Below are 24072 nucleotides of genomic sequence, written 5' to 3'. Positions count from 1 at the left end.
TTTTCTGAATTCAACTTTTGAAAAACTGCGTTCTCCACTGGCTTCCGTTACGGGACTCGCGTACAAACTGCGGAACGCAATCCGCACATTCGGATACAGTTCCTGAATATTACGCTGCTTGACAAAGATTGAAACGGAAATTGGCGTAATATCGTTATTGGGAAGATAGTTGAGACTAATGAGCTTCGTTGTACAATAAATTTACTGTGTCACAATCGGAATCAACTGCAAGCTTTCGTTGGAGACACAGATGCCTGTAAGTTCTTCTCGTTCGATTTTATTTTTTTAACGTTGCGCAAAAAGGACCATTTTTCTAAGAAACAGAAACGGCTCCCTAATCTACTTCCTTTTTTATTCGCTTTCTTTATTCACCAGGCACAGGCTTCTCCATAGATTTGGCGCCCCGGGCGATTGCCCGAACGCGCCCTACCCAAACGCCGACTCGTCTCCGGGCTCGTGCTGCGCCTTGGCACATTCGCGCACTAGTATCGAAAAACACTGTTTTTAATCATATAAAGTTAGTAATATTGCAGCGATATTTTGAGTTTTCTTGGTCCGATTAGAGTCCAATTTCACTGGGATGCTCCCAGGACTCGTAGTTTTCAGACCGTGCGCGGAGTAAAAAGGAAAACGAATGCATAAAATTCGAACATTTTTGTAAAAACATAGATTTTTCACTGGAAATCGAAGCTTTGTTATTTAATAATTAAGAAATCAGTTCTACCAATAACTTCCGAATACGGCCCGAAAATGACGCTTGTAATGAAGGTGCTATTCAAATTTCAGTCGATCAGAAAGCGTGCAAAAATACTAAAAGAAAAAACGAAATCGGAGAAAAACGGTCTCTAAGATTTCAATGCCTTTTTGTAAGAATTACCAGTGCTTATGACCGTTAAAAGTTCCCTGCGCTATAACATGAAGTTTCTGGTATAGCGTCCCCCTCAATCTTCTGTTGCTCTATGATTTTTTGTCTAATTCGACCTTCTTTTGATCGTTTTTCCATATGAATGCCCGCGTCACATACACAGCGAACGTTTTCGGCTTTGTAAACGGTCACTACTGGTTCGCCAATTTCGACGTCCAACCCTTTCAAAAATGATAAATAACCTTAACATCCATCTTTGAATTTTGCTGTAGCAAAATTCGATGCCGTTAAAATTATTTTCAAGAGTTATTGGCCAGAAGAGATTGTTCATATTATTACGTACTCTCATTCGCGTTCTGTGTAAATCCACCGATACACCTCGTCAGTAACGTTGCTTCAGACAAGCTTTGATAAATAGGCAAAATTTCTTTTTGGACATTGGCATGAAGAGCTGATTCATGTTTATAATCCTGTACATATAAGCCCTCAGCTTTCGCTTTTTGCCACCTCCACCAACTGTCAATTCCGCTTGGGTAAAAGTTGTGTTACAGGCTTTCATTTGTCGAGCATTTGTGGTAATAAGTGGCCATAAAAACCTTGTTTAATTTATGTGAAACTGACACTGTTACTTCTTATTGCTATTCCACAATATATCGCTCATTCTTCAAAAAGTTTTTCTGTTAATTTTCCAGGTCGACCGACGTTTTTTTCTCGCTGTACGTAGTCTAGAGCCTATCCTCTCCTACCCGCACACTATTGTTTGTATACTACTAAGTCTTCTCAATATGGCTGTTTCTCTAAAATGGCTTTGAAGGTTTTCGAATCGCCGTCACCAATGTAACACTTGTATTTGACTCCGTATTACTCTCAAGATCTTTCAAACATTTATAGGATCGCGTCCACTTCCATCTTACCGGGACTTCCGTTATGTATCGTCTGACATTCGTTTTCGTGGTTTGCCAGCCATTCTTCATATTCTTGAATGCCAGAACGAGTTTCCCATTGTTTACAACTATCACAGTAAAGTGAGTTTATAATAACATCAACCACTTTTTCTGTGTTGTGCCCAATGAGCGATGCGATGACGTATAGAGACTGAAGTCCGGGTTTCCTCCAGTTGCTATCGCCGGATACTTTTAGACTTTCGTCGTCATCAGAATGCAAAATTTCCAAATCAGTTGCCGCAGTCTTTGACATTTTAGCAATACTCAGAAAGAAAGAGGGGAGGAGACATATGTCCGTAATCTTTCCGATGGCAAAGATGGACCTCATTTTGTTCAAAGTTTTGTAGTACCGATAGTGCCACCACGAAGTAGTATTACTTCGTGAGTGTCACTCCTAGTGCTGGTTTCGTCTGTTGCAATGAAAATTTGCGCGCGCACCCGCAGCGCCTTCTTTGGAATAATCAAAAATTTGGTGTTTCGCGATTCAAGCGTCATTTGTCTCGAATCTTAAAAAAATTTCAAATGAAACTTGTGCATTTTTTCATATAGAATTCGGATCTGCAATGAAAAATAGAGGTTCCCATTCGAAATTTCAAAGTTACTACCCCTAGAGGTTGGGGCGGGGGGTTGATTTTCACATAATAAATTTTCCCCCTCGAGATCAAACAGTTCTGATTCTGAAAATTTTTTTGTACGATGCGTATTTCTTGAGATATTTCGACGTGCGAAGATAAAAAACTCACCCTGGATATGCACTAGGATATTTTGATTTGGACTCTTCTGCGTGTTTCGAAATGAACAATTATTTGAACGTTAGCAGTAAATTCATTTATCCTTCCGCAAAAAAACATTTTTTCAACCCAATTCCGTAAGAGACGACTCAATTATTTTACTTTTTTGTGATTTCATTCACCAAAATACCCACTGCCAAAGTTTTTGTGATGATGCAATACTAATAATATGCAATAAATAACTGTATTACTTTTGAATTTGTGCATGATGAATAATGTAAATTGTCATGAAAAATAAATTAATACTTCAATCAATATTTAGTCCGCTGGCACGACTTTCTTTGAATGTCAACGTAGGTGTAGGATTAGAGTATGCTCTCGAATGTCGGAATATATATTGTCTTCCTATTCCAATTCAGGAATTATTGTTCAGGTAGCCAAAGGATGTCTACATTAACTTGTACGAAATTGAAAACAGGTGTAGAGTCCGAGCTTTCAATCATTACCCCTAACAATGAAAATTCGCTCTTAGATTTTAAATTAATACGATGAATACATATCAATTCGAGTAAACAGAAACAAGCGTTTTCAGTTAATTCCACTTTGCTTGCTAAGTAAAATGATGAGGTGTGAATTCACTCGCTTTATTAGTTAGTTATTTTACCGTAAATTCCGATTATTTTAAAATAGGTGCTAACAAAAACTTGAACTCGTACTTATTGCATGATATTGAAATGATAAAGTCCTGAACATTCCAACAGCTTCTCAGTGAGTTACATTATTCATTGTGTACGAATAAATTAATTTACACATAAAATGCAACATTGTTGGGACACCTCTCTAAATTGAGTTAAAAAATCGACTCCTTACGAAGACTCTTTGAATTTCTCACATTCATACATACGTCCCCTCTAATAATCGCAAAAGAGTTCAGATCAACGCACCCTAATATAATATGTGTATTCCAAACAAAACTGTTGGCTAATACGATTTTTTCTCATGATACGTCACACACTTAGTCGAAACTTCACCCGAAAAAAATTAGTAATCGTAACGTACACATTTATTTTTCCACAATTTAAAATCATTAAAGTAAATTTTAACTCCATCTTGTAGCAATGATTTCGATAAGACGTCGAATGTGAAAGAATGCCATTATTTTTGTCGGTCAAAAACCACGATCCAATTTGTTGAGACAGAATCTACGCTGACCGAATGAAGAAAAATTCATTTTTCTAATAGAAATGAAAACATCCATAAACAACCTCAATATCCAATCATTTTAAAGAATATATTTTTCGAAAAACTTACAAAACGTACTTCTTCAAAAATTAATGATTGACAAGTTGCAACTGTTAGAAAAAGTGATCGTTATTCGAAATACAGTAAATTTGAAAAACTCACATACACAGTCAGGTTGGTTTCATATTTTTAAAGATATTTTGAAGTGGTTATCAAACTTGGAGAATTCTCTACACATACCAGAATTACTGATCATTCAGGAAACCTACGCTTAAAAGTGTTTAAAGTTGTGATTTACAACGAATACAGTGTACTTACAAATAAGAATAAATACCAAAAATGAATAAGGAAGTGCAGTTACTTTTATTTAATCAGTTTTTTAAGAAAAAAGGCCTAATATGAAGTATAGGCATGTTTACATCCACACTTATTATGCATCTCATTCTTGCAATAAAGATGAGAAGACTCAATTAATTTTCAATGCGACAGTTGATTACTCCAAAACTGGACGTGGCATAACGTTGACTTTATCACGTGACGCAGTACTCTGATAAGCCGTGATTGTTGGGCTCAATCATCCAAATCAAGATCAAGTGTTCAAAAAATTTTCAATAACCAGTCTTCAATCCGTTATCATCGCTGTCACTCTTTCTCGTAGAACATTTTCTGACTCGCATTAAATAAACAAAATAAACTCGTTCAGTCAGTGAAGTGTACATATGTGAAATATGACTGTAATTCAATAATCTGTACCATCAAACAAATAAACTTTACTCAAATTTTTTCCACTGCGAACCAAGGTTTCTTGCTTCCACAACAATCAACTGCAGCTTTTCGGTTTTGCTGACTCTTGCAAAATCTACCAGATTATCTCTACGGTTCGTATACTTTCAAATATGTTTGCCAGTTAAATTTGTTTAGTTATTAGAGCATACGGATGGAACGTATAAGTGTGGAGTAAACAAGAAATAAGAGGAAAAATACAAAATTACTGTTTAGAAAGTATGATTAAGTACGATCAAGTTGAATTCCGTCGAAACAATATCTCCTTGGAACCCGTAATTGAAATGGAAAAAAAATTTGTAATTTGATATTTTAAAAATCAAACGTGATGAAATTTTCCTTTGGCATCTCGGCCAATGACAAAAAAATTTTTACCAAAAGTTTCACAACGTCACTGAACAAACATTCGCTGCAAACCAAACAAGCAGTATCATTCGGAAAAAAGAAACATTGATGCATAAAATTTCTAAGATTACTAGCAGTAACTTTACTTCGTATCAAATTGCGGTTGTTTTTTCGTCCTGAAAAAAAAAATTTATTCAGCAAAAATCGACTCGATGAACTTTATTTTCACTTGTGCACTACTGATTTAACAATTTTTTTATTTTTTGACAAGACTTACAACTCAATAAACTTGATCGGAAAATAAATAAACAACTTTTGGTCCAAGTTAAACAACGAAGAAAATAGAGAACTTCAAATGTGATTATTGAGTATTGGCTTTATTCGTCATTTCCACCAAAATTGTTCTTTCTGCATAAGCTAGTTAAAAAAATGAAGAGCAAGGAATTGATTTGGATAAGCCAAATAAAAAACAACTGATGTAGAACAGTAATATGCGATTATCTTTCGCAAGTGAGTGCTAAAAATATGACATTAAATCTAAAATGTATTTCGTTACACGTACCAAAAATTAATACGTGAATATCGGCTAGAAGAATTTTAAACCGATTAGACGCCTAGCAGTAGTAAAGTAAAAAGAATTACGAATCATACGCTGAGAACTTCATCGTTGAGATCGCGAAACAAACAGGAAGTGCTCTGTTCATTTCCAAGAAATAATTTTTCCTCCATGTTTCCTTCCCATGTTAGGAAAATATTTTTAGCATACGCTGCGAACCTTTCTATCTTATTTAGGTGCTGACGCAATGTTCAGATGCTGACATCTCTTTTACTGGCCTGACATAAGATTTCCTAAGCTCGGTAGGAGTAAACAAATATGTTCTCGCACGCGTTAAAATCTAATGCTGTTCCATAATTTACGTAAAACGTATTATTATGAAATAGTTTCCGATGCACCTTAACCCGTCCGACACGCGGTGCGAAAAGGCTTAGCACAGAAACATGCACTCAGTACGTCAATTTCTGCACAGCATAACGAAAGAAATAATCTCTAGTGATGGCGACGTATTAAACCCGCTATCGACTTCTTTTTAGATTTTTCAATTGGACAGAAATTACATACATCGATTGGTCATCGTTATTTCCGGATCGTTAGTGCAGAAGTTCTGAAGCTCGGGAAAAAAAAATAAAAAATTGTGATGATTATCACTTCTCGACTACGATTGCAATTTTTTCATCATTAATGACAGTGAGTCAACCCTAACAAATTTTTTTTGTAAATGTAAAAAAATGATTCTTCATTTCTATACGTAGCAAATTGCACTTTGCTAAATTTTTTTACTTACAGTTGACTGGTAAAAAAAGGATAACACGTTTGCGGTGCAAAAAAAGTAAAAAATTTAATGAATAAGAACTTTCTGCCAGGTTAAAAAAGGAAACATTCCGTTTCTCTCATTATATCCCACAAAAATGTGTGCTTTTATTTTAGTGAGACCGATTTTTATAGAACGGGATTCAAAAGGAATAACTAAATATTCAACTGGACTGAGTTAATTTTTTTTCGGTCATAATTTTTTCAAAAACTTCTCCCAGTTCGCAAAAGGGTTCACTCGGCGAAAATTCCAACGGTATGGAATTTTTCAGACCGAAGTAAACTTGACCCCCCAATATATGACAAATGAAAAAACATTTTTGTCATTGATTGTCCTTCGATTGCCAATGTTTGCCAAAACTTTATCTTCGTTTGCCCCTTCTTAATTCATAATTTATTTGTTTTCGAAAATTAACTTCACGGAGTTCACCCCCCAACATACACCGAATCCCATGCATTTTTTGCCATCATTGTCTATTGATTGCCTTTGTTTGCCATATCTTTATTTTAGTTTCCCTCTTCTTACTTAAGAAATTGTTCATTCTCAAAAGCCATCTTTACAAATTTTACTGGAACTGCGAATTCGAGTCAAATTCGTGAAGATGGTTTTTGAGAATCAATAACTTCTGAAGTAAAAAAGGGCAATCGAAAATAGAGATATGGCAAAGATTGGCAAACGAAGGACAATCAATGGTAAAAAAAAATTTTCATTCGGTACATGTTGGGGTACAAATTGGCAAAGGTGGCCCCCCCAATTTTCGAAAATGGATAACTTTGAACGTTAAAAGGAGCAAACAAAAATAAAGATATGGCAAACATTGGCGAACAAAGGACAATCGATGGTAAAAATTGAGCCGGTCGTAGTCCATAGAAAACGATTTATCAGGTGTCGAAATTAATCAAACCACGATACGGTTAATTTTCATAGAAACGATGATAAAATAGGTGATAACTCAGATATTTAGTTTTATTTCCGCATTGTTTCTTCTCTTCAATTCATCTTAATATAAAGAAACGGGCATTGTATTTTCACATTTGCGTAACTTTATAATTTCTTTGTCTAAATAATTTTGTTGAAAATACTGTACGATTACATCATTAAAAATATAGTTTATTACTTATCTAAATTTTTCGTATGTTTTCTGATTACTTACCTGCTTTTCGATGCTAGTATTCACAATACGTTTATCTGGTTTTGCAGGTATGTATAGTTTAATGATGTTCGATAAGTCTCAACAGGGCTTTACTCGATGGGCCAAAAAAGTCTTACATACGTGACCCTGATTCTTGTATCAAAAACAAGAATGTCCAATAGAAATGTTATATAGATAATCGATACTTATCCGCAGGAATCATGCTCATATCTTAACAGGTGTTTGAAAATCACTGCATCGCAATGTTAAAAATTTGATTGTATCTTAGTATGCTAGCCGTGTGCCGGTGCAATCAAGATTTACATCGGAACACAATGATATGAACAGTTTTTTTTATCATTTTCCATTTTTGATAGCTAGTCTTATCTGGAACTGCTGATCCGATCACTGACAATTACCTATTTTTCACATGCATGCTCAGATCTTATCATTTCATATTATGTTCATTGAAAGCAATTAGTAGGTAATCAACTTTCCAGATATTAGAATCTAGATGGTAATCAGTCATCCATGCTTCATCAAGTTACCTTGGATCGTATCAAGCTTTGTAAATTTTGTTTCCATACTTCTCCTTTTGTTTCCACATGCCAAAAAAATTATTTTTCACCATACAATTCAACAATGCTCTGTGATTGCAAAATATCGTTTGCACCACATCTGTTTAGACCTTGGAAAAACACATCTTTTATTTAACCCTTGAAATAAGGCTGGGACGCTCAGATTCAAGAAATTAAAGATTCATTGAAAAAGTCCTTTTTGACTGAAACTGCAGTTATTCATCAGGCTGAAGTTAATAACGTTAACGTAACGAAGCCTTATGGTAAATAATCATCAGTATTGGATAATTTTAATATGTCTTTCAAGGAATTGCCTTTTCGAAATAAGAGTATATTTTGTTTATAATGGTTTACTAAATCTCGGACATTCCTACTTCATCCTCATAATGATTCTCTCAGAGTGCCATAAACTATGAAAAATAAAAATTGTCACCAAAATAAGTGCACTTTCCAGACAAGTGTGCTGACCAAGTGGTTTAATATCGGTAAGACCAACTTGAGTCATACCCACAGCTGTTCCGGAAAACGCTGATGCAAGAGCTTACCGCTATGAAGCGCTACGGAAAAATTGTCACAACAGCACTAACACAACAAACCGCGGAATGCATCTACTTCACAAGGTGAATTCCAACTCTTGGTCGAGCAGGAAGAAAATTAAATACGTCACACTATTACTGAGTATCAACTGCGACAAATTTTTTTTATTCCGACATCTCCGGCGAGAGAACCATGTTTGTCTTTTGCGAGGAACATCCGCTGTTACAGCTCGTAGAAAAATAATTTATGCTGTGAGGGCACCACATAATCATATACCACGCTCAAAATCGCCCTTCCTTGCCCTGCGTTACTAAAAGCAATGCGTCACTGAATTGATGACACAAAAAATTTGACCATCATTTTTCGTCTGTTCGCATAACTTTCGTGCAATTGAATGCCATGTGATCGATAGATACTATTGCAAATTATTAAAATTATTCAAACACTTAGTCTCATATTTTTTTTTATTAAATAAAATTTTTTTATCCTCTATATACAGTGGAGTGGTCAAATAAAAATTATTTTTTTTTATTTCTCAAGTGCTATTGTGTCAAAACCTTCTTTTGGGTACAAAAAAACTTCCCTACAAAAAAATTCATTGAGCTTAGTGGAGAATTGAGATATCGAGCTGCGCGTTGGAGGGAATTTTTTTTATACCTAAAAGGTTTTGAGATGATAAGCAAAAAAATTTCGGTTTTGGACCACTCTAATATACAGACAGAAAATTAGTCTTTTACACTCACCTTACAATTTGGTAAAATAATGGTTTTGTCTAAAATATTTTGCAACTGAAAAACTGAATAACATTTCACTTAAAAATACACACCATTTTTTTAATTAATACAAATATCTTTAGCTCGAAAAAATATTCGTTCTACTCGTCTTAGTTTAATCAACTATAAAATGCCAATGCCTTAACAAATCGTTTCTTTCATACTGCGAAAAAGGATTATTTAGATCTAGAACGGCTAGTTTGTAGGTAGCAAAAAAAACGTTTTACTTAAGGCAACTAAATAGTTTTTATCACGAAAACCAATAACGACGACTTAGGAAAAAGTTGGTTACTTTCATATTTTTTCACCACCCGCTAAACAGTCGTTCTAAACTAAAACAAATCTTTTCTTCAGTGTACAGTCACGTTTGACCCTGTCTGCACTGGACCTTCTTTAAAAGCACACTACTACCTACATGCCTCTGGGTCGCAATCTTAGTCATTTCCGTATTCCCGCTTCATTGGGATTCCAGAAGAGCCACGTAAACGCTCCTAATTCAACAAGGGCGTTTGAAAATTATCCCAAATCGCACGCTACCATAACAAAAAGAAGGTCAAGGCGATAAACGAGATGATTATCATTCTGCAAACTCGTTATGCCTCTGTAGCAACAGTAGTCGGGGAATTTAATGGTATCTGTTACGTACGATCACAGAATTTCTGCGATGCATATGTATTTAGAACCATGATGTGCTGATTACGTAAAACGAATAGAGCTAAACCACTATGACGAATACCTGCTGTACGCTTCTCGTCGCAATAATAATTATAATAGGTAGAGACTTGAACAATGGTGCAGCCTGTTCGGTCTGCCATGCGCAAAGCATCCAAACAATTTAACATCCTGTATATCTATATCGTTGAAATTGGCGAGACAATAATAAATTATTGACGCGCTGCGGTATGTGTATTGTGAGAATTAAATATCAAAAGCCGTTTTCCAGTTAGCCAACAGATTGAAAAGAAAGAAAGAAGAAACACAATTGTGGAATGCAGGCAACGAACAAAAAAAGCGAGTGAGGTCATTATTTATAACTGCATTAATGCCTGATAACATCATACAAATAACCTATTTTTAATCTTCGGAACTTCTGCTGGAGGATTCAAGTCCGGACAGACGTCGCCTCTTCACGCCCGTCTTTTATCTGGAATAATTATATTGATTCAGAAAAATTAACCCAAGGAAATAAATTGTTCAGAAATGATGAGGGGTTTGTTGTTTCACTCTCTACGTACGTCGGGTATACAAGTATATGTATAAGATAACCTGACGCTTCTCTTTCGAGTCTTCTCATTAATTGCGATAAAATCCACTTGAAGCCTAGGATTTTCAGGAATTGGTTCCATCAGTCCCAATAAACTAAATCAAAGCAGTTTCATGAGTGACAAACTGACACGAATACAGAGCTTGAGGATTAAATGACCATTATAGGTATAATCTATTATCTATTGTAGCTACTGTATCAATTATCAGAAATAATTTATCGTATTATCAGTACAGTAGACACACGTGGAACACATCGTTATAGATTATATAATGAAATACAGAGTATATTATAGGAATCTTTAGGTGAAAAAGTCACTTCTAAACTGACACCTGTTCTCTGTGGTAAGTACCGTTTATATAGCACGTATTCAAACCAAACTGTAATTCATTAATTATCGCATCTTTCTATAAACGTAATATTATCTCTCTTTCTCTCTCTCTCCCTTTCTCTCTTCTGTCATCCAATATTATTGTGGATATATTAAATACTATTCTATTCTAGAATATGTGTATTACAAGAATTATAATTCCTAAAATTAATAAAATAAAAATTATATTCTAGAATAGAATAGCAAAGATATTCTCGACATTCAATAGAAAGTATTTATTATAATATGACGGAATAATTAGTACAAATATAAATGTTGATACGTTTATGTATAAGGTAAATGCGTTTAACGCAAGCGATGCAAAATTTAGGATCCACAAATGAATGACATTTCCAAATAATTATTCTACGGGGAAAAATGTAAAGATTTGATAAATTACTTTAGTAACGTTATAAAATACGAACACACCTCCGTATTGTAGGTGGTAACATTAATCTAAGAATAGATGGATCGTCGAGAATAATAATGGTGCACCATAATCATTGACGGATGGTCGAATGCTGGTTGAAAATTTGGCATCGATACCTTGACTGTGCTATTAACAATGGGCGGTTTTGATGCACCTTGGAAATGGAACGCTGAGTTGAATACTGAATTGGTATAACCAGTGGCTGATACTGTAAATATACGGGAAGGAAAACTATGATGCGTGACATAATGAAAAGTAAACGCGCAAGCCGCGTGCGACCGCGACGGCTTCTTCAAGGAAGTGATGCCTTGTATCATTTATTATCAAAGATCCACCTTACATACCAAAGACTCTGATGTAGACGCGAAAGGATGTTTATTCCCAGACGCTAACCAGGTGTCCAATTTGACAAAGTGCCCGATCATAGAAACGAGCAAAGCGATCTGGGGTAAACGTTTGCACAACGGCCGTTTGAAGATGATTATATTTGCCCATCCATTGTTAGAAACAAGGGAAAGGCTAAATCGTTGATTATTAAGATGGGCGTTCTTTTTAACTTCTCGTTTATCTGTTTTCAGAGAGTAAAGGAAGTTATTGTGAACACCCTGAAAATGAAAAGTTGAGTTTTCACTAGATCTCGACGTTTCGAGATTTGGAGAATCACCTCCGCCCATGTTCGGATAGACGTCTGTATGTACGAATGCATGTACGAATGAATGCATATGTGCATGTGAGTGATAAATTTTTTTGTTCGACGATTAGAACTGATGAGATTGTGGCTTTGATCGTTTAACTGCCTTTTGACTTATTTCAATAACAAGATTCCAAAAAATGCAATAAAAATTATGATATTTTGACGATGGATGAATGGATTCGACAATTGGTACCGTACGGTTTTTTGAGTCACAATCACTAATCTAAAGTCAAATTTGCAAAATTTAAATTTGGCGTATTCGATATGCTGAAAAATATTAAAAACATTTGGAGTTTTCTGAAAATTGGTATTCGAAGGTTTGTTGGGTAGCTGATCACGAATGTATGGTCAGATTTACGAAATCTGAAATGGCGAATCCAATATGGTGTAAAACAAATTGAAAAATATTCGGATTTTGATAGAAATTAGCAGTCGGAGATTTTTCGAGTCAGTGATAACGAATCCAAGGTCAGACTTCCGAGATTCGTAATGATGAATCCATTATAGTGGTTCAAAACATTAAAAATTTGCCATATTTTCATGTAATACTTAAGGGCTTTTAAATCGCCAATCACGAATCTGAATTTGTAGTTCGAAACTCGCATTGGATATTATTTTTTTTTTAGGATGGCTCATGACCAGCCTGCAGCCGCTTGTTTCTCCCTGAATCAAGATCTATGTGTATGCTTGTTAGTGTTATTATGGGTCTAATCACCTTTGCGTAAGGTGAAAAAGACCACAGAATACAAAAATATTATATCCACGAAATTATCGTATAACAGAAAATTATGCTATATAAAATAAATTTTCATCAATTGACAATCTATACAACAATTTTCTGCGTATATTTATTTGGCACATTCTCAATGGCCTTTATTTATCACTACAACGCCTGATTAAATTATGTTATGCCCAATTATTGACACAGTCTTCTGCGCCTGTGCAGCTATTCAATGACTCATTTTTTCATATTCACACGATCGGCCACGGTATTTCGATCGATCGAGAGGTAAAAGCTGTACAAACAGCGACTTAATAGGCTAACATACACCTGCCGGTAGCGATAATTGTTAGTAACGACTTATAAATTCACCGAACGGCAGAGGGTGAGCAGCGGAATAATTTGTGTGCAATAAATTTGTGTTGAATAATTTTAACTAAGGTAATTCTGCATTGCGCAATACATTTTTTCTTGTTAAAAAAATTTCACAAGAGGTGAAATTTACGGAGAAACAATTGTTATGCTGACTAAATTATGCGTGAACTACTTTCATCTACGATCAATTACTCGTGTAAGGTAACTCTGTTCAAAATAATTTTGTGTAATAACGAAGTTGATACCCTGGGAAAAATTCAATTTTGTTAGCGTTTGGGTATCGTTTTAATAACATGGACATCGTCAAAATAGCATGTGAATATTGCAAGAATTATAAGAAAATCTCGTAGAAGTGAACGAATATATGTACTTAGTGTAACTTTAGTTGTCAAGACTCCATGTTTTTATAAGGGCAACATAAATCTGTTCGATTAGTTTACTACATTCTTGAGTCAAATAAGGCTCGAAAGGGATGTTATATTCAAATTTTCACAGCTCGAATAATTTTCTCAAAAATTTCTTCAAACGAATGATTTCAAATCGATTGCTGCTTAGGTATTCGATGATTTATGAGGTACAGGTTTAATTTAGCACGTAAAATTAACCAAAATCGAAGTACATTTACTTTTTCTGCATCATCAAGTACATCTGTATGACTCATTCTCACTATTATTGAAATCTAGTCGTTACAACACGTGATAAAACCTCAACAGTAATATGCTGTACATGGAATGTCATACATGACCATCTGAAAACGTCTTTATTTCATGCAATAATAATGTTGTAATATGAATATGCGGATTGATGACAATTGCCAATCGTGAATCGCTCAAAAACCATTATCAGAGCTGTTTTATATATAGTGATGTGAAATTCTTGATCAATTCTTGAAGAATCGATCTTTTTAACGTGTAATTAACCGTTTAATACGCAATGTTCAAACTTTTGATCAACATGGAATCGATTCTTTTTTTACAAGTATCGATTTAATCTAAATTGCCAAGAGTTTGAATGCATCGGGTGAAAGTCACTCTAAAAATGCCATATCATCAATCCAATCCTCATGATCTTTGTTTTTTTTCAGTATCTTTGATACTTTTTTTTCGCCGAAGCATCGAGTGTCGAAACGAATGATTAATAATGATCAATCTATCCTCTGAATTCCCCGTAAATCTTCGGATCGATGAATTCATGCGCTTATCGCTCTCTATCGGGCATTACTGGAACTGAAGATTACCGTCGTTTGGAAGCAATTTACCGTCGCTATTTGTCGCAACTTGTTAATTTTCGTATCACAATGTTATCGCTGTATAAAAAACGACATTTGAAACTGAGCGTGTTGGGAATTCCACGCAGGGTATAATGGTCAAAATTGGTTTTCGCGGTTTCAATGTACAGTCTTAAAAACGTACATTTTTCATGATTTTGGTAATATTTGCGTGCTAGCTGAAATCTGTTCTTCACAAATTATAGAATGCCATATAGGGACAATAGAGTGCGTATCGCCGTTTTCAAAAAACACAAAAAAATAGTTTAGAATTAGCACACAAATCGAATATAAAAGCCCTTTCTGGCTTTATTTTTGCATACTACAGATTATTTCAAAAGTGACAGGAAAATCGTGACAATGATTAGCTTAAGGCTAGTACCCAGATTTATATTTTGTGTAATGGTACGAACTAAAAATGCACTGAGAAAAATTTCATTTGTTATAGTAACTAGAAAAATTCAGTAAAACAGGTCTTGTTAAAAAACCGTTTGAATATTGTTGGAATTACGAAAAACGAGGTACACGTAACCATTTTGCGCTATTTTCGATCCTTTTTTGGTAATTGCAACGCAAAATCAGTTCGTTCGGTTTACTGTACTTTTTTAGTTAAATAAGGCTTTAATATCAATTTATTGTTGCACAAGCATTAAATTTTCGCAACAGTCGCAAGAAAATATAGTAAAAATGATCATAATGAGAAAGAATAGTAACAGATCCTAGACTTTCCGGTAACAGCTACAAAACTAATTTTCATTTTGTACCTAGAACTATATTTTTCGATTGTGGTAAAAAATGAAAATAGTTAAGAACTGAGCGGTAACCGAAACAAAAAATTTCTCTCAGTGTGGTCAAGGACTAAATATAGTAGCCGCAATTATAAATTTTCCTCGGTATGCTTTCTTTAATTCTTTGAGCTAGATACTTCACAAGAGATACCTTAGATATCGAAGCTGTGTATTAACAACAAATATTCATTAAATCATTAGTTGTCGTTAGTTAGTTAATTACCAAATTTTAGAGTGTGGAAAACTTTATTCACATAATTAAGTAATCAGCTACTGTGTTTGCCAATGAACCGATCGCTTAAATCCATTACTTTCTTGTTTCTTTGTCAGAATATATGATTTAATGAGCTGTTATGTGAATAGCGAATTACAATATCTTATATTTACGGCTGTATAACGTAATAGTTTTAGATAAAACGCCAATAGTATCAAGTGCACAGATTATCTTTAGGCGGTGTGACATACTTCACATGGAACGTGCGTTGTAGAAAATATGAGAATTACTGTTTCTTTTTTCGGTCTCTTCTTAAGAGGATACTACAGTTAGTCTTTATCAATCGAGCAAGACTCTGATAATAGTCACTTATTCTTATAATCCTCAGATCCGACGTATCAGTAACGTGAAAATACCGCATGTAGCACGATTTATTATACATGTAACAGCGAATAAAATTATTCGATAACTTCTTTCTTTCATGGGAGAATAGCACCAAAAAAATGATTCCTGCAATTAGTAGTAGTTCGATTACAGAAATGAATATTCTAGCAATGTAGTTGAGTAAAACTAAATTATTATTATCATGTAGAATTGCGCTAGTTGCAACTTTTTCGCTAAAGCATATAGGCTCTGATAATAGTCGGAGTAAGAGACATTCAACGCGGCCGATAAGGGTTGCGGACTATACCATCTTCTTTAGAGTTGGGCCAATTGAAATTTTGTTCACGCTAGATGAGAAAAAAAAACTGTTTCCCATTATGCTAAAGACATGAGCCTCCCTTCCCCTCATTTTAATTCACATATTTAGGTTAGGAACGGTCGTCCAATTCATTGTCCAATTCACAGCCTCCAGCAGTGGCTCAGTTTCGTTCGCCGGATTCTGGAACAACCGAGCCCAAGGAAAAATGGCAAAATCAAAAAATTTCCAAATTTAAAAATCAGGTCAAACGTACAACAGTCATTTTGAAGCTTGGCTGGCCGCCGTTTGATAGCCAGAAATCGCGAAATGTTGAAAAAAATGTGCCTTATCTCCATCGAATACTTGATCAATCCATTTTTTTGTAATGCAGCATCTATGTAACTGGGAATATTAGAAGTTTCAAATCTTTAGTGGCACTTCTTAGTCTAATACTTGATTTAACACTATCTGCAATTCTTCAGAATTGGTTATGTAATTCTTACGAAGATTACGATACACGAAAAGTTTCAAAATTTGCCATTTTGGAACTAGAAGTGGTGGAAGCTTGCAAAATTTGATTGACCGACGCCACCCAACTCTTGATTTTTCACCCACATTTTATACAAATTTCACGCTCTATAAAAAAAAGTACTGAGATAGAAGTTTCTTACCGCTAACCGAGTCCGAGATATTTGCCTATAAACATTGAGTCATTTTGAATATCTCGTTATCGATTATAGTTAAGAAATTTCTATCAGTACAGTCGACTCTCTCAATAGGGCCTCTTATAATAAGCAAGAAAGCTTAGTGGCTTCCCCGCTACTCTGGTTAAACAAAGCGTAGCCGTAACTTTGCCAAATACTCTTGCAATTGGGCCGGCAACAAAAGTGAAATATTGGAAAAAAATAGCGTAGCTGTTATGAACTTTTGGCAACTCTATTGCGCGAGTCGCAGTTCAAAACGCCATAAATGCACGTCGAGCTCCTTGGTGGGGGAATGCTATTTCTTAGAAATATCCTCCCCTACATTGTACTTTTTTCTCATGTTTCCTATAAGAATATGTATTGTGATAGTTTATAAGTCAAGCCGCTTCCGAGAAAAAAAGTGCACAATTTTTTAGATTTTTTCTACGTGATATTTAAATGGAAAACAGAAAAAATAAAATAGTCACCTCTAAATATGAGTATTAAGAGCTCATATTTGACTGAGACTGAGATATTCTATTTGAGATGTTCTACCGAAATTTTAATGCGCATTTGAAAAGAATTTTTTTTTTTTTGGCACACCCTGACATACATACATGTTGAAAAGTATTTGTCACGTAACTGATGAATCGTGTTTTCAAGTTCAAGAAAATTTACTCGGTTCGTGATGTTTTTCACAATGACAAATTTCATAGGCATTCCCGTGGTTGGCGATTGTGCAACATGAACTCTATAAATCTGAATCAGTGAAAATTTTCTTACGACATGACGAGTATTCACTTATATTATTGGTAAATTTCCATTTTACCGAATTTAACTCGTATCTTCATTTTGAACGTTTAATGTTATGCGTCACAATATATGCGAACATTTGTTTGAATATCTTTGTTCCACATTCATGTGCTATTCAACTGGTACAGCGGATTTTACAGAGCACAGTTCGCGCGCATCAACGTATATTTTCACCCGTGCCAAAAATTGCGCTTACGAACATTTGTCCGAGGAAAAATGCTCAAGCTAGTACGCTCCTTATATGCGCACTCAAGATCAATCGGGCTTATGTGTACGCTGTACACACACATATAAGTAACATACGACAAGAGCCTACGTGCGCATTTCACCAACCGGGCGTGTAAAAATACTCTAGTCAGCACGCGCTTTTTATATTTGGATGCTAGAATTTGTGAACGGCGTAGAAGTACTTTGCAAGCAGCGAATAACATATTTTATCACGCTGAACAATCTCAATTTCAAGTATTGTTTATGTCTGTCCCCGAATTTTATCAGTTTTCTATTGCAATATTAAGTCAAGTGCAAGGGTAAGCAAGTAGTTCAGAGCCAATAATAGGTAATCGAATCGATGCAAAGTTTCTACCAATTAAAAGCAATTTTCAAAATGCGGAGAATATGGATACTTATTTTGAATCGTTTTTATTTCTTCTAAAGCAAAAGAAAGAGAAGAAAAAGAAGACAATTTCTCAATAAACAAAAACAGTTTGATAAACTAAAAGTTTAAATGTTATGGATTTCATTTTGGTTTATTCAACATCGGCAACCGTTCGTTATAATTATAGGGAACAGAACAATTTTTCATCTACTCGCTGTTTAGAAAAGAGATTCTTACCGCATAAATAGAAGAAAAATAACATGTTTCTAGCGGAATGATTTTTGAACAAGAAGTATTTCGTTCACATTTCCAGAATGTTCAACCAAAATGAAAACGTCTTCGACCAAAATTTTCATTTTTCACACAATTGTCTTTTCTAAGATTGTTACTATCAGGCAAATTGATTCTTCCCCCTATGTTTCGTAAGGTATGTATAATTTCCAAACAGTTTTCAGTTATACAATTTTATTGTTTACCTAACTGTATTATATGGTGACTTTTCGTAAATAGTAAACGGTAGGGATACCAACCCAATACTCGCGCAGCCTAGTGCAATTGCATAAACCAATCACAACGCAGAGCGAGAGAGACAGAATGTCTCCGACATACCCCGGTATGGTTAAACGCAATCCCCCTAAGCCGCGTGAGTATTGGGTTGGCATCCCTACCGTTTCCTATCTAAGAAAAGTCGCAGTACTTCTATTCGTTCAAACTCAGATAAACTTTGACATGCTTTAAAGTAGCATGAAGCTCAAATATCGTAAAATTTAAAAAATCCCTATATCCCTAGTCTCCGTATTATACTGCATAAAACAAGCCGGGAAAATCGACCAGCTCGATTAGCCGTTCCTAGAAGTTCTCGCCATTCGTGTTATATGCGAAAACAAGAATATTAGAAAGATTTTGAATTTTAGAAATAATTCAAGAACATGAATACCAGTTATGGTGCAAATCTAATTGGTTCTGAATTATGAGGAATCTGCATGATTGACCAAAAAATTCATAAAAATCCGATGATTCGATCTCAAAATATCGTCGGACAAAAATTGGTGACATAAACGCGCGCAGCGTCGTTAACATTCAACGTTTTACTTTCGGGGTTATTATCAAGTAACTTGCCCTGTCTCCAGAAATATAAAAGCAGAAAGTTAGAAATGAGGAGAGTTGAAACTTGAAATGGTTTCAAGGGCACAAATATAACGGAAGAATTGATATTTACAGATGTCGAGTGAAATAGTATTTCCGAAGTATCGTTTCTGTGAATATGTTTATGTCTGTCATTGCGTGCGTATTTTCTGCCTCAACCATCCATCACTTGACGCATAAAGTCTGTTGCGTAAGAAGAAGAAGCGTTGAAAATTGTAAACAGTGCAAATCTTAATCGATTTACTAACTCGTATCCGACTAAATAACATAAAAATTATCCTAGGTCAGAACTTGAGTCCGCACAAAAAAAAACAGTTTTATTTGTAGACGTGGTGATAATTATATGCAGGACGATACTTCCGTGAAGTAAAAATTACTTCGATTGCGATATTTTACAAGTTCCAAGAATATTCGCGAATATAACTTCATCGTACCAATGAGTAATTCTTACTTCGACCCTTGTGATTTCTGATACTCCAAAAAGTATTGTCCACACAATTGCCACGTACATGAAAATCGAATAAATTTTACTTCTGTGTACGTACCTTCAGTATATTGACGAGGCTAATTCTGTTTCTATTTTCGTGATCCGTTCAGCTGCTAACTTGATATTCCGCACATTTTGCAATAGCAAGAAACCATTCCTTAATAAAAGTTGTAATGAGGAGATTCCCAGTACATATATGATTATGATTGTTGACGAGCGTTTCTTTTTATAGATGTGGATGATGAATCTTATTTTAAAATTCCCATAAAGTAAATGTACACTTGGGGACAATGAATCTGAGATGGATATAAATTTTTACACTAGACAGTTATGTTGGCAACACAGAGAAACCTACAGCGCCATAGTCGACCGAGCGCGAAACAAACTCTATCTCAATAAACATAAACCCATGACCATCGAATATAACCTTAGAATACGTGTCAATCGAACAAGTCATTATCCCCGCAGTAGTCTAAGGTTAGATTCGACGGTCATGGGTTACGTTATGTTTATTGAGATTGAGTTTGTTTCGCGCTCGGCCCACTATGACGCTGTAGGTTTCTCTGTGTTGCCAACATAACTGTCTGGTGTAAAAAATCGACCGTCTCAGATTCATTATCCCCAAGTGTACCAGTTATTGACCCAGTCCCAATTATTGACCTTTTCTGGTTGTATCTGTTTGACGATTAATTCGAAAATTATCAAAAAATAAGTTTGTAGTGTCTAACCCTCTAGCAATTCCGCTTAGGCGTCGAGAAATTCATAGTTTGTCTCGTCGGTTTGTAATTTTGGAAAATAACAGGTTCAATAATTGGGTGTTAATGTGTCAATAACTGATACGTATCAAGTGGTACGATGCCCATTATCTAGTGGCGTTGTTATAACTGTTGTCATTAATTAAGTAACATCCTATGAATGTCAACCAAATGTATGTATGTACTACGTAATACATGTTTTACATACGTAGATATACTTTAAAAAAGTACTAAAAATCTGCGTAACGCAGTATCATGCGCTAAAAATTCGAGCGGGAGATAATTGAGCAATAATAATTCGAGATCATCTTGAGAAGGAAGCCAAATGGCACAAATATGTATAGATATAGCTTTGGATAAGTATAACCTGTAGGCGTGGCAGGTCCACTACTCGGCAATATGATGCTGATAAGAAATCGACATCTTCTTACAGAATTCGTACAGGACGGCGATAGCGAGATGCGAAATGAACAAGCCAACTCCCACCAGCCGCCTGGCGGCCAAGAGGGGCGGACGCATAAAGAGTACGAGTACAGTCCCGTACCCGCAAGTGATTCGCAGACCGCCAACGGTTCGGACACCCTTCAAGAAACCCAATTTTTTTCTCCGGCCGACGATATCGATCATCACGTCCGTCGCCACCTCTACGAAGACCCCGAGATGACGGAAAAAGGTTCAAGGTTACTCCAGTACCTCGGTTCCTTCGCGGGTTAGTATATCCACTGATCCCTCATTCGGCGACAATTCACTGATCACCCACCTGTTGCAAGTGTTTTCACCTCGGCGGGTCTGTCCTCCCGCTTATCACGTACATATACTTACACCGTATGTATACGTATAATAGTGAGTGAAATTCAAATTACAAGTACCGTCAAGTACTCGATCGGTGCAAGGAAAACTTGAAAAAAACTATTCGACATGGTACGTCGTTTAAATATATTATATTATAAAAAGTGTCGTTACGCCAAAGTTGATACGAGTCCAATAGTTAAGTTATTTCGGTCGGCACTATCGCCTAATGACACAACATTTTTATCCGACCGAAACTTGGCCCGTTATATCGTAATCAATTATAACTTTTATTTCTTTATTTGTGTGTCGTTAGTGGGTTACTACTATACTATACTTCATCAAAAATCTGTGAAAACAAGGAAACAATAAATTTAATCCTTGTTATGAAGAAGCCCGCGCTCGTTTATCCTTTTCTTAAGTTCAAGATCGTGAACGAGGAAAATACGTACAAAAATGCAAACAAAAACCGGTCTCTATAGCGTTTCAACTTCACACCTGGAGTTATCACAATAATAATCGTTAGATAAAAATATGAAGTATGTGATGGCAGTATTAAAATGAATACAAATTTTAATAATGAAAAACAATTCGATGGGTAATGGCCATTGTATGTTGACAAAAGAATGTATATTGGTATCGGTGACTAAATATAATCTATCGCGTAGGCCTACACGCCTCTTGACGCATCACATGCCGCGAAGTTCACGCACTTCTCGCGCCACCCCGGACCTTCGATCTAAATATATACTCTGAACATAACGAACTTCTAGATTTTGATCTTATTTACCAGCTGTTGGGGTTCCACAATACTATACGCGTTCGGGAACCTGCTGATAGATCCTGTGGCGATCAAAAAACTTTGCTATTTCCTCAATGTCATTATTTGACATTCGCCAGTTCGTTTTTTAGCAACCAACTTGCACGGACGCGTGTCCGAAACTTCTTATAGGCTCCGACTTATGTCGATGTATACTTCGTTCCAGAAATAAATGTACCTGGAATCTATTATGTATTTATTCAGTATTTTCACTGTCGCTCGCTTTTACCGCCATTCAATCCATCAAAATTATTCGTTGACCAATCGACAAGTTCGTATCGAGAAAATGTGTGCAAATACGATAACTGGAAGACACAAGAAACGTCCGCTATTATACACAGACGGAATGATAATCATTGTACATCGGATTTTCTTTGTTGTTGTTCGTACGACTTATTTGTAGACATGCAGGTTTTGCTTTTTTTCTTTATTGATTATCGAATGACCTTCTTTTTTTCTTTTGATTGCGACACAAAATAATCGAACGATTCCTTGTCAATGCTAAGACCCTGCGATATGTCGGGTCAATAAATTTGATACATTATCATTTTATTGCAGTATACCTTGATGATATGTGAGAAAAATGAAATGCAAAATTGTCATACGATTAAATAGTTATTATATCAAGGATACTTTCCATTCTAAGATTACTTTTGCCAGTTCAGTTAATTATAATAGTAAATTTATCAAAACACTTCCAATCTGTCGACTTTAATTACAGATCATACCAGAGATTGTAAATATCATATAATATTTAGTAAACGTTTATCGCGTTAAGATCTGATCCATTTGGCAAGTTCGATATAATTACGGTTACTCAATAATCACCTGCCAATTCACAAGTATATTCGAAAGATAATCATACGATACTTCGTTCTCGTGAACGCTTCGTATCAATTCTGCAGATAGCTTTTCACGTTGATTGAAACAGCTATTCGGCCGAGATTCGACTCTTCTTGATGATTATAACAACTCTTTGAATCAAATGAAATAATTCCGAAGTGCTGGTCAAATTTTCTTTGGTAGAAAAAATTGTTTTTTTGCGATATGTCAGGATCGCTAGTTTTGCAGTGCAATCCGTAGGTCAAAATGACCCGAAACAACGACAAATTGAAATATGTAGCTTTTTTACCGTAATTATTCGATTCAAATGTTTTTTCCATATGTGAACATAATCAAGCGTGTTTGCGCAAACCTGATTTGTAAATTATTGTACTGGATAAATATTTTACTTGCGAAACGAGTAAGCTACTTTCTTGGCACTGCAGGAAATACGTAATCAAACAAGATTACATACAAGGACAGATTAAATCATTTCTGTGAAACCACAAACCAATTATATACGCTCTCAAACTATCGCAGTAACAAAAGTTTTGTTCAATTTGTCAGCAATCAAACTTTTCTTAGTACCACTACTGGCACTATCTTCTTCTATTTTACGGCAATTCGGTGAGATTTTGTTTCAACTATTTGCAAAAAACTTTGAGCACACGACTTCGATGTAGCTAATCAACTTTTCTCAGGGTCAAATTTAAGCCTCTTCCAATCATGCTTTTGACATTGAACGATATTGAACACGCCTACTAACTGGTTACATACTTAAAAACAGAGAAATTGCACACAATGTGATATCGCAGCATTCAGAACGTCGACAAATAGATGTCTGCATACACAAGCGAACTCGCAATGCTCGCTTCACAAAACTTTCACGGACCAGTATAAAACTTACCATTCACCAGCAGATTTTGGTTGGATCGATTCTCATCCGCAGTTTCAGTTTTCACACTTTACGGTGATTGCGAAGTGGAACAGCTTGTACAATTTCAATTTTGATTGCTTCCACTCATCGAGATAAAGTTCTCAGCACCTCACAAGTAAT

General features: G+C 35.4%; 1 protein-coding gene across 7 annotated transcripts in view; it reads left to right on the top strand.

Annotated features, from left to right (window-relative positions):
* The window catches only part of LOC107225611 (facilitated trehalose transporter Tret1), a 76307-nt gene that overhangs the window by 38632 nt on the left and 13603 nt on the right, over nt 1-24072 (top strand). For 3 of the 7 annotated variants that reach the window (XM_046731376.1, XM_046731353.1, XM_046731348.1), the window contains one exon: nt 21018-21293. In XM_046731376.1, coding sequence (XP_046587332.1) covers nt 21018-21293 — 276 coding nt within the window. Of the gene's footprint in view, nt 1-4435; nt 4661-10841; nt 10909-11441; nt 11448-13162; nt 13221-21017; nt 21294-24072 lie in introns of those variants that run through there. The other 4 variants (XM_046731366.1, XM_015666136.2, XM_046731370.1 and 1 more) reach the window with 4 other exon arrangements.

The sequence above is a fragment of the Neodiprion lecontei genome, chromosome 1 (genome assembly GCF_021901455.1).
Source record: "Neodiprion lecontei isolate iyNeoLeco1 chromosome 1, iyNeoLeco1.1, whole genome shotgun sequence".
Taxonomy (NCBI): domain Eukaryota; kingdom Metazoa; phylum Arthropoda; class Insecta; order Hymenoptera; family Diprionidae; genus Neodiprion; species Neodiprion lecontei.
Note: the sequence above shows the minus strand (reverse complement) of the source record. Positions and strands in the feature narration are given on the sequence as shown.